The sequence below is a fragment of the Rhagoletis zephyria genome, unplaced genomic scaffold (assembly GCF_001687245.7).
Source record: "Rhagoletis zephyria isolate East Lansing unplaced genomic scaffold, Rhagoletis_zephyria_1.1 Rzeph_scaffold_03664, whole genome shotgun sequence".
NCBI lineage: Eukaryota > Metazoa > Arthropoda > Insecta > Diptera > Tephritidae > Rhagoletis > Rhagoletis zephyria.
In genome coordinates this window covers 40706-52764 of record NW_016160747.1, presented here as the reverse complement: position 1 = coordinate 52764, position 12059 = coordinate 40706, and the positions used below count along the sequence as shown (strand labels likewise).

Below are 12059 nucleotides of genomic sequence, written 5' to 3'. Positions count from 1 at the left end.
AAAGAACCTATATCCCGAAAATGAAAGTTATATATGCCAACAATAAGTTGCTAGAGCACTTTAAAGGCTCAAAATTGACCCCAAAATAAGGCAATGTTTACCGTTGTTTTTACGACAGAAACCGAATTGGTTATTTACAAAAATGAATCTGTCGACAGGTTTGGAATTTTATCTTTGAAACGCCACACTTTTCTTTGAAATCCCTTTATTAGTTCTCGTGCAATATGCGTTTTTGTGAAGCTCTAAAAATTACAACTACAACATTTGAACATAGCCCCCATACCTTAAGGTAAGACGTATTCTACGTCAAAAAAAATTGAGAGTTGCCACCTGTTTGAAAATTGCTGTTTAAGTAAATTGATAAGATAATGAAAATATTGAAATATGGGGTCAAAAGAAAGAGATTTAAGAAGGCTTACAGTCGAAAATAGCTTTGTTTAAGGCTGCCACCTGTTTGAAAATTTAATTTAATTTAGCTGATGAGATAAATTAAATACATTGAATTATGGCTACCAAACTGAAGGGGCTTAGAAAAGTTTACTGCAGAAAATATTTTTAAAGAGGGTTGCACTCTGTTTGAAAAATTATCTCAGTTTACAGACAAAAATTTACATCAGTTGATGGTTTCAATAATTTTAATATCACATGTTTCTACTTTTTCCAGAAGAAATACAGTACTAAATTATAAGGAAAGTTTTTGAAAACAAAAATAGAAAATTTCGAACAATTTTTTTTTTTCATCACTTTGACCAAATTTTTACCCACCATTTTTCAGAGGGATATTTTCATTGCGGTCATTATTTTCAAAATGCGGTCAAATATTTTCAGTTGGAATTCATTTTTCTGGCATACGAGCTACATACACTCGGTTACTTAAATCGTTATACATTTTTTTGGATTTTTTTACACCGTGTTTTTGTAAATAGCTAAAATTGAGAAAATAAATATTTAGTTAACAACTACTTCAGAGAATTATTTTCCCACCACATCACGTCAGCTGGCAGATAGATAAGAAAAAATGATACTTAGACAAACAAAATATTAATTTTCAGCTCCTTAAACACTACTTTTCACACTGGCTAAATAAGAAAGAACTTCTTCTATGCCCTAAAAGAGCCATATTTCATATTTTACTTTTTTCTAACTCAGTAAATAAATAGGTACGTACGTAAGTTTCCACTAAGATATTCGCTGCCTTATGCATTAGGCATGCATTCACATTGCTTTGTGGGTAATAAAAACAAAAAACGCTCCTGCTGATAAGGAAGGTCGCTGCCTGACGTGTGCAGTCAATGCTTATCCGAAATTATCAGCCTCTCTCATCAATAAAGCAAATAAATATACTGTTCAACAGGTCGCCAGCCTATCTGTGACAAATGTCACTTGGTGGCGAGCCTAAGCAAATATGTGTTACTTGTAGTATATATCTCAAAGTATATTTCAAATTTATGACAGTCTGTGAGTTGACGTGACAGCGCTCATTAGAAATATTCATGAAGTGTTTAAAAACAATTTTCGGCAACAAAGGCGAATATCAGGTTAGTGTTTGGAAGAAAAAATTCCTAGTGAAATGTGAAAATAATGAAAGGTTGTTCGACAGCTTAGAAGACCCACAACTTGAGAAGTAAAATAAATTATCTACTTACATACATACATATACATAGTTCTCTATATTAACAAAAATTTTTAAGAAGATAAATTTTCTTTGGAGCTGCTGACATTTTAGCTCTTGCAAACCATGGTCAACTCTTATTTATTATTACTATATACATACATATGTACATATATTGCTGCTACTAAAGTAGTTAACTAAATTCCAATTAACTAATTAAACTTGTTTTTTTTTTCTCTTGCAGATCTACCCTGGCCCCGATCCCAAACAAGCCATCATGGGTTCACTCGTCTTCTGCATACACCATAAACAGGGTTGCAAATGGTCCGATGAGCTGAGAAAATTAAAGGTGCGTACGAAAACTAAAAAAAAAAATATAAAAAAAATAAGAAATAAAAAATAAACGTTTACACACGCGCAATTTTTACACATAATTTCTTGTTGTTTAAAAGCAAAAAATTAATTACATTCAAGTTGCTTCAACTAACAAGTTCATCATAGTGGTAGCAGCGGGCGAAATAGCCACACAGCAACTGAGATTTCATTCATTAAGCAAACTATTTTCATTAGTTGGCTTTTTAAGAGCGTTCTTAGAAAAATATTAGAATGTCTGTTAAATTTTATTACGCTTCTAATGTTGTCTTAAACAGTTTGTGGCCATTTTGATGTTTTTTGTTGTTACATTTTTGAATTCATTCATAAGAAGCAATAAATGGAAATTCTAGCGAATTAACAAGTCAAGTTTTAAATAGGTAGTGAATGAAACTTAGGTTAAAAGGGGTGATGTAGAGAAAAAAAAAATTTGGTAAAATGTTTTGTGGAGTTGATCTTTGTGTAGAGCGACCTTTTTAACTTGGAAAGTGATATTAAAAAAGTTAGAAGATTGGTGCATGTTTAGAAATCACAGCCGCGACTTGCGACAAGTTGTAAAAACTTGCGTTAAGTTAGAGTTAATTTTAAAAAACCTGGACTTCTTACTGGAAGAAATGGATCTTAACGTAGATGGCAGAGTTGTGGCAGGTGTATTTTGCTAGAAACTCTTAGTACATCTCATATTCAGGCTGCCAGATTGCGGAGAATGCTTACCTCTCTTTCAATGCCTCAGAGTATTTCCAAATCAAGACGATTTGGGTGTGCCAGGACACAGTGGCATCACTGAAAAGTGCAGGGCTGATAAGTTGGCTAGGCCGGGTACCCTCGACGCCCCCCGCACAGGCAAGACATAGGAGTTCTTTTGGCAACCTGCGCACTACTCCTGGGCTGATGGGTTTAGAGTCGGCTCAGCATGCGCTGGGCAAAACCCCCGACATGCCAACTTGCAAGATCTTTCTGGTCGCATGCGGTCAAGGGGCTATCTGCCGCTGCTTAAGCGTCAGCTCTCGATTCTTACGTGTGTACTGAGCGGACACTGCCCACTAGGAACCCACGCACTCTTACTGCCGCCGCTACTTGGAGGACGATGTGCAATCATCTCATGAATTCCTTCACAGTTGCTCGGCATTTGCTGGACCAAACCTGAGGAACCCTCCGGAGTGGACATCAGCTGCCTGTGCAGCTCTGTTTTGAACCTATCAGAGCTTCTACTGACATACACCGATAACCTGTATTTACCGTTCGAGGAGTTCTACAATGTGGTAACATATCGGACAAGTTAATCAATGTCCAAGCGAGGGGTGATAATTGTCTTGATAAAAGTCAGTGCCAAGACTGGCTAAGAAAATCGAATACTGGTAATTTTGACACCAAAAATGCTGCTCCGACAGAAAAGCGCACCGAGGTTGATGAAGAAAGAATAAAGGCTTTTATCCTGTCAAACCGTTGATACATGTTGCAAGAGAAACATTGAAAATCAGTATAGAAAGTTTTCACTGCCATCTGAAAACGCAGCAAGCTGGATATTTGGATTGGTGATTGGACGGCACGTATAGATACAGGTATCTTCAAAATGCTGCTGAAAGGTGAATAAAGTGATCGTTTTTTAGACCTAACGGCAACTAGTTAAGAAAAGGTGATTCTTTAAAACAATATGGGTATTCTCAAAGTCTTGCAAAGCCCAGGTTTTTACCAATTCGTGCAACGTGCAAGGGCTTTGCAAGACTTCGCGAATGCCCCTAATGTGGAACGCAATCTCTCTTGGTCGCAACGTGATGATTCGTAAAAACTTCTTCAAACGAAGTTTATACTTTCAGTGTGATTTTATTGGAAGGATATGGGGTTTTCTGAGCTTCTACCAATAAACAGAACCATCAGTTCCAATGAATATTTTCGGCGACTGGATAGTTTGAATGAACGAACTCCCGTGACCACAGACATCTGCCCAGAATGCTAGCCTAGCCTTTCATCATCAGACTTCCATTTGTTCTACTTGTTTCGCTCTCTTCAAGGGTCCTTGCGAAATGTTATTCCAGCTTAAGAAGGAACGGTGAATCAGATCTTGTTCCTTTTTCGCTAATAAAGACAAATACTTGTATGGAGTTCATATATCATTGATTGTTCTTTGGTTTAAAAAACATGAGCCGCAACTTCTCGGTTCGCTTAGGTTCATCCCTTCCAGTTTAACGAAACTTTTGTATGTGAGAGCAACAACAAAGTTAACTGGTAGCGATGAATGTTGGCAAGTTTGGTTTTACCTCATTACTTTCGTTAATTTCGCACTCGCCATGTGTTGGCGAATGAAAGTGGCGGATATAGATAACATACACAATGACCTCCTACTCGACATAGGAGCTTTTCAGTTAAAATAATTACATGCTTAGTAAGGGTTACTAGTTTTTGTTTATTAAGGCTACCTTTATCAATTTACTAAATTCTATTTCACTGCATTTCTACATGACTAACAACAAATTTTCCTCATCTCTCCCTCCTTTCAGGGCCACTTGAACGTTTGCAAGCACGACGCCACTCAGTGTCCGAATAAGTGTGGCGCACAAATTCCTCGCATCATGATGACCGATCACCTACAGTTCACCTGCAATATGCGACGCACAAAATGCGAGTTCTGTCAAAGTGAATTCTCTGGCGCTGGCCTCGAAGAGCATGCCGGCACTTGCGGCCAAGAGCCCGTCTATTGCGAGGCCAAGTGTGGTCAGCGTGTGCTGCGCGGTCGTATGACGCTACACAAGTCAAAGGATTGTGCCAAACGCTTGCGTCGTTGCATACACTGCACACGCGAATTCTCCTCCGACACACTACCGCTGCATGCAGCCCAGTGCCCGCGTGCGCCTATGACATGTCCACAACGCTGTGATGCAGGTCCTATTGCACGCGGCGACATGGAGGGGCACTTGCGTGATGAATGTAAGGCACTAGCGATTGCATGCAGTTTCAAGGAGGCCGGCTGTCGCTTCAAGGGACCACGTCACATGCTCGAAGCTCATTTGGAAGCAAATGCAGCGTCACATTTGTCACTCATGGTGGCGCTCTCTTCACGCCAAGGACAACAAATACAAATGCTGAAGACCGCTGTTTCGAAGCTTTCGATCAACTACACCGGCACGTTGCTGTGGAAGATTACCGATTGGTCGGCCAAAATGACAGAGGCGCGCAGCAAAGATGGACTTGAATTGGTTTCGCCGCCATTTTATACCTCGCAATATGGTTACAAGTTACAGGCTTCAATGTTTCTCAATGGCAACGGACCGGGCGAGAACACGCACGTATCGGTGTATATCAAAGTGCTGCCGGGCGAATATGATGCGCTACTGAAATGGCCATTCTCGCACTCGATCACATTCACACTCTTCGAACAAGGTGCGCAGAGCGGACAGGGCGGTGTGGCTGAATCGTTTGTGCCCGATCCGACATGGGAGAACTTCCAGCGGCCCTCGAATGAACCGGATCAGTTGGGTTTCGGCTTTCCACGCTTCATTTCGCATGAAATGCTGCACAGGCGACCTTTCATCAAAGAGGATACAGTATTTTTGCGCGTTAAAGTGGATCCCAGCAAAATTGTGGCGGTCTAAGGGTTAGACGCTTTACGGTGCGGTTCTAAGTGCGTGTGTGAGTGTGTGCATGTGTGTGCTGGTGCCAAGCGCAAATTAACGTTTGGTGTAAATCATTTTTTTTTTTATAGACATTCAAACAAATACTGTGTATTTAAAGTAGCAACTAGCAAAGTAAGTGAGTGTAAAAGACAAGAAAAATGTATAGTCTCATGTCGACGAAGAATACAGATACGAAACAGATATGTATGTATGTACGTAGAACAAAAAAATCGGTAGCTTCGCGAGCGTAGACTTAGCAGCTACATTGCGCGCAAGCATAGAGAGCAGTCTGACTAAGTGACGAAAGCTTGAAAGAGAAAGGAAAAATCTTACGGTATGTTGAAGATTTTAATTTCGTTAAGTGGACCAATGCAAGTCAATTTTATATAGGCATATACATATACATACATATAATTTAAAAAACATATTTAAGTGGATTTACTAATTATGTAATTTTAAATTTACTGCAAATACAAACGCAGTTTTCAAAAGCAACGAAATCAGACCAAAGTTAATGCAACGAAAAAAGCAGCAAGAAAAATTAATATAGATTAGCAATGTAAGCAGATGACTCCGCATGGAAAATGGAATTTGACACACACAAAAGTTCGTGTCGTAAGTCTTTTGTTATAAATTTAAAAAAAAAATGCAATTTCCATGAATGAAATTAATGCAGCTCGTCAAAAATGAAATACTTTCGAAAGATCTTCATCGGTTTAAATAAATATTTTTTTTTTTTTTAGTTTTAAGTACGCAAGAATGCGTGGAAATTTATTTTTAAAATTTTACTGTTTGGTTTTTATCTCTAAAAGTTGCGGTCATTGAAGTACCCCCCGTGTAAATAGCTCGATAATTTCATACCATTTGGAAGTCAATATATGTATATTACGAACATCTGAATAAATCAAAATTTCGTTTTTTACTACATAAAGTTTCAAAATTGACACAATGGCAAATATGTATTTAGATTTTCTCAAACAGCATTAGTCATTAGCTTTTAAGTTCAGTAGTGTCTGAGTAGCTCATAAGATCGCTTATGTATATGAAAACATTAAGTGCATATGAATATCTTTCATTTCTATTACAAACTAATCATTAATAATGGAAGAAATTTTAATCACATATCTTGGAAAATACTATGAAAAAATATCATATGAAAATTAAACGCTCTTTAAGGCCAAAAACGTAAATAAAAAATTGTGTGTTTTATTTAAAAGCTAGCTGATGGATTTTATTCGTCTAAAGTGATTAGAGGTGCGTACTAGTAGTCTGTAGGACCTGGATTGCATCTATTTAAGGTTAGGTAAGCTATTGCAATCCTCTTGGCAAACTGTAACAAATTAGACACATAGCCTCCTTGGCTCCTATTTCATTCAAGTATACTCCCACAGATCTTATATTTGGTCAGATCCAGTTTAAGAGGCGCGCGATTACAGCAGTCAATGCTCCGTTTGAACACCCTAAGAAGCCTATCGTCCCACAGCGTGGAAATTGAACTTTTTCGTAACGAATTCTAATATCTCGAAAATGAGAACAGCTAGCGAAAAAAATTCAATAGCGTTTTAAGGCTTTTGAGATGGAGAATTCAAGAAAAATAGTTTCCTTGGATAACAAACTTTAAGTGATAAAAAAAATTTCGCCTTGAAGGTCATTTAAAAAGTCAAGGAAATTTTTTATCGAATCAAACTATTTTTCCCCAATTCTCCATCTCAAAAGCCTTGAAACGCTATTGATTTTTTTTCGCTAGCTGTTCTCGTTCTCGAGATATTAAAATTTGTCACAAAAAAAGTTCAAGTTACACACTGTGCGTCCTCCCTCTTGCGATATAGAAGAAACATCGTAATCCTGATCACTTGACAAATGTGTGTTTTGGTTCACATTTTCGACGTCTTCTGGGTCATGGAGAGCAGTGGAATTCTGACAAACGCTACTCTAAATTTTCGCTCCAAAATTCTCTAAATAAAAAGCAATGGGACGCTCGACCAAACACTTGGCAAAATTGTAACCGCCAAAATAGCTTAGTTATAATGTTGAAAATATATCCCTTTCTTATCAACTTAAATCATATTTTTTAAAGACTTTCCCTCATCTCTTATCAAGTTTGATTGGCGATAAACCGGTTTTAGCATTATGCAATCATGAGTTTAATTTTTGTTTAGAATATTTGTATCCAAACCAAAACTCAGAACGAAAAAAAAAATCTGATAGGCTTGTTTTTAAACCAAATGTGGCAATAGAGGACGGATACTTATTCAAAAATACATTTTCTCAACCTGACGGAAAAATCAACCAGTGCTATATTACAGATTTATATTTCGTTCCTTTTTTTCACATATTTCCATACACATTAAATAATGCTAAAGTTCTCTTTAAACAACTCCGAGCTATATCCACCTACAGCTACAAAGGCGAATTCATATAGTGGCAGCACAAAAACAAAAATTGCACTAACAAATTATACGCACAATGACAATCAGAACACGAGCAAATGTACAACAAACACATCATTTTGACAAATCAGTAAAATCCTTCTTGAAATTAGCTGCTCTGGTATCAACACCTTATATGAATTCGCCTTTAGAAGGAAAATAATCATTTGCACTTACAGGCAGCTTGTCAGTTTCTTGACTCCGTTTACGTTGAACTTATATTTTTGAGATTTGTTTTTAATTCTTAGGAACAAGAATAATAGTTTTTTTATATTTAAATATTTTCGTATTTTTTTACTTTTATTTTCATTGCGTAAATGCTATATTTACACTAAAGGATCCAAAACAGCTATAAGAACACAAGTAATATTAGAAATGTTCTGTGCGAAAAAATATAAGCAGAGGCCCAAAATAATTATTATCCTAATATTTGAGATCAAAAACGTCGCTTTGTTTTAAGAGAATTTTTTTCGTCTTTGTATAACAATTATTTACGAGAAATATATTTTGATGATTATTTTCAAATTAAAATTATTTACGTCTTTTCATAATAATTATACGGGATTTTTATTTTTCTCGTCTCTCGGGACGTTTATTTCAACACGAATATTATTTACGTCTTCTCATAATAATTATGTGGGACTTTTATTTTTTCTCGTCTCGTGGGACGTTTATTTTAAGACGGAAATGATTTACGTATTTTCGTAATAATTATATGCGACTTTTATTTTTATCGTATCTCGTGTCGTTTATATCAAGACGACATGTACAATGATGTACGTCCCACGTTTTCTCTTAATAGAATCGGTACATGTACTGCCGATTTCACGAAATCAAACGCAAATATCTGCGAGTTCGATTATTGGAATTTGATTTGCTAACATCTGGCAACCTCTTTAAATAAACTAAAACCACGTAAAAGCAAAGCCCTTTAAATTGACACCACATTTTTGAAAATCGAACGAACGATACAGAGTTTGATTTAAATATTTAACGCGACAAATCTCCGAACTCAATTAAAAAGTTTCATTCATAAAAGTCCCATATAATTATTTGGAGAAGGCGTAACTCATTTCCATCATGAAATAAACGTCCCGAGAGACGAAAAAAAATAAAAATCCCATATGATTATTATGAGAAGACGTATCTAAATATTATGAGATGGCGAAAATAATTTACACTTCAAAATAATCGTCCCGCGAGACGAAAACAACATTTCCATTGTTCAGTAATAATTATAGAGTAATATTTAATTTTATTTCTTATAATCGTTATGGTCTCTGAATATACATAAGTCCCAAATAATGATAATTTTTGACAAATAAAATATTTTTAGTAGAAATCTTCAAAATAAAGATCCCCATATCAGAGAAAAACCAAATAACGACTATTTCCTACCCCTTTTCAAATCCTATATAATGCAAATATATGTATGAACATATGTAATTTAATATACTTACATCAAATTCTACATGGATAGTTTCCTAATTAAATTTCACTTTTGTGTCACCCTGCTCCTGCGGTCACTTGAATTGTATGCGCGTCCTCGCACAAAACACAAATAAAACACAAAGCTTTTATTCACAGAAATTATTCACTAATTAACAACATTCACACTTTCTATTAAATTATATTCGTTAAATTAAAACATTTCTGACCTATTTATTAACTTTTTCGAACCAGCAAAGCGATTTCACACACAAAGCCGAGTGGGCAAGAACAACTCTTGGCTATTCGCTCCATTACCTCTCAATACACTAAATTTTCACTTGTTTTATTTAGCCACTGCTAACCTTAACACTTCAAAAACACACTTTATCACTTTACACTATTTTAAATTTAATAAATCGCGACAATTTTGAGGAAACATTGCAGCCAAACGAATTTTCACATCCAGTTGAAAAAAGGCGCGAAAACTGTGAAGTCATCTGATTGGAACGAATGGAACGAATGGAACAAAAGGAACGGCAGAGCAGACAACGCAAGGAAGTAGAGAAAGGAAATTGTAGTAAAATTTAAAATGTAAGGCTGCGAAAAGCTGTTGGGAAACGAAACAAATAGCGACAAAAAAGATTTCAATGCAAATACAGCACATTTTATAGAGAACTTATTTAAAAAATATTAGCAAAATGGTTCTGTATTAATATACAGTAGTACATAAGAATGCCCATATGTATGTAAGTACATATGTGATTACATATCAGTCCTTTTCGGCATGATAAAAACATAGCAAGGTACAACCGTTCTCTCAATTTGGNTTGAAATTGTTCGAAATTGTTGTTGCTTGAGATTGAAAATGAAAATGTGTGTGTGAGTTTGTGAGTAAATTTAAAAATTAAATTGTTTGGAAACGTCAAGAATTTTAAAAGTGACTCTCAGCGGTTCTACCTTACTATATTTTTATCATGCTTTTCGGCATGATACAATAATTTTTAGAAGGTAGTTTCACTTCTTCTTCTTATCCGCCATGTACCAACTTTTTCAAAAAAAAAATCCAGCTTTTGACGTTGGAAAAATAAAACAAAGAAAAGCCAAACATATAAGTAGAGAAATTTTCGAATATTTTGTAATAATTTTCTTCATAAAAAATTAAATTAATAAAAATTGTTAATATTAATAAACTTTAAATAAACAATTGGCTATTTTCTCTTAGTCGCTCATCCTTCTACAAACAAACAGTTGTCACCTGGGTGGAAGACCGACCTATTTCGGTCGCCATTTCGAAAACGCCCTACTTCAGAATTTGATTGAAGAGTGTCCTACTTCAGAATTTTGTTGAAAAATCCCGTATCTCAGAATTTGGTTGAAGAACGCCCTATTNATTATTATGAGAAGACGTATCTAAATATTATGAGATGGCGAAAATAATTTACATTTCAAAATAATAGTCCCGCGAGACGAAAACAACTTTTCCATTGTTCAATAATAATTATAGAGCAATATTTAATTTTATTTCTTATAATCGTTATGGTCTCTGAATATAAGTCCGAAATAAAGATAATTTTTGACAAATTAAATATTTTTAGTAGAAATCTTCCAAATAAAGATCTTTATAACAGAGAAAAACCAAATAACGACTATTTCCCACCCCTTTTCAAATCCTATATAATGCAAATATATGTATGAACATATGTAATTTAATATACTTACACCAAATTCTACATGGATAGTTTCCTAATTAAATTTCACTTTTGTGTCACCCTGCTCCTGCGGTCACTTGATTTGTATGCGCGTCCTCGCACAAAACACAAATAAAACACAAAGCTTTTATTCACAGAAATTATTCACTAATTAACAACATTCACACTTTCTATTAAATTATATTCGTTAAATTAAAACATTTCTGACCTATATATTAACTTTTTCGAACCAGCAAATCAGCAACCAGGATTTCACACACAAAGCCGAGTGGGCCAGAACTTTTGGCTATTTGCTCCATTACCTCTCAATACACTAAATTTTCACTTGTTTTATTTAACCACTGCTAACCTTAACACTTCAAAAACACACTTTATCACTTTACACTATTTTAAATTTAATAAATCGCAACAATTTTGAGGAAACATTGCAGCCAAACGAATTTTCACATCCAGTTGAAAAAAGGCGCGAAAACTGTGAAGTCATCTGATTGGAACGAACGGAACGAATGGAACAAAAGGAACGACAGAGCAGACAACGCAAGGAAGTAGAGAAAGGAAATTGTAGTAAAATTTAAAATGAAAGGCTGCGAAAAGCTGTTGGGAAACGAAACAAATAGCGACAAAAAAGATTTCAATGCAAATACAGCACATTTTATAGAGAACTTATTTAAAAAATATTAGCAAAATGGTTCTGTATTAATATACAGTAGTACATAAGAATGCCGATATGTATGTAAGTACATACATACGTATGTGATCACATATCAGTCCTTTTCGGTACGAATCAGTGTGTCGAACACTAGTCTTTTCAGACCGTCTGAAAGCGATTTTTCATAGGTGAGAGAAAAAATAGATAAATCTCCTACCAACACAACTATATAATGTATATGTACCC

The 12059-nt window shown here is 35.4% G+C and overlaps 1 protein-coding gene and 1 long non-coding RNA gene across 2 annotated transcripts; one reads left to right on the top strand and one right to left on the bottom strand.

Annotated features, from left to right (window-relative positions):
* Nucleotides 1-1856: 1856 nt before the first annotated feature.
* Nucleotides 1857-6231, top strand: Traf4 (TNF receptor associated factor 4; the record flags this gene model as incomplete). The annotated part of the gene is made up of 2 exons (XM_017624540.1): nucleotides 1857-1961; nucleotides 4483-6231. Coding segments are annotated over 2 exons (1197 nt in total), but the record flags the coding sequence as incomplete, so codon positions are not given.
* Nucleotides 6232-8809: 2578 nt separating this feature from the next.
* On the bottom strand, nucleotides 8810-11123 carry LOC108369432 (uncharacterized). The gene is made up of 3 exons (XR_001848507.1): nucleotides 11113-11123; nucleotides 10498-10500; nucleotides 8810-8916 (listed from the first exon to the last, which is right to left on the bottom strand). It is a non-coding gene; the product is annotated as an uncharacterized LOC108369432 (long non-coding RNA).
* Between the last annotated feature and the right edge of the window lie 936 nt (nucleotides 11124-12059).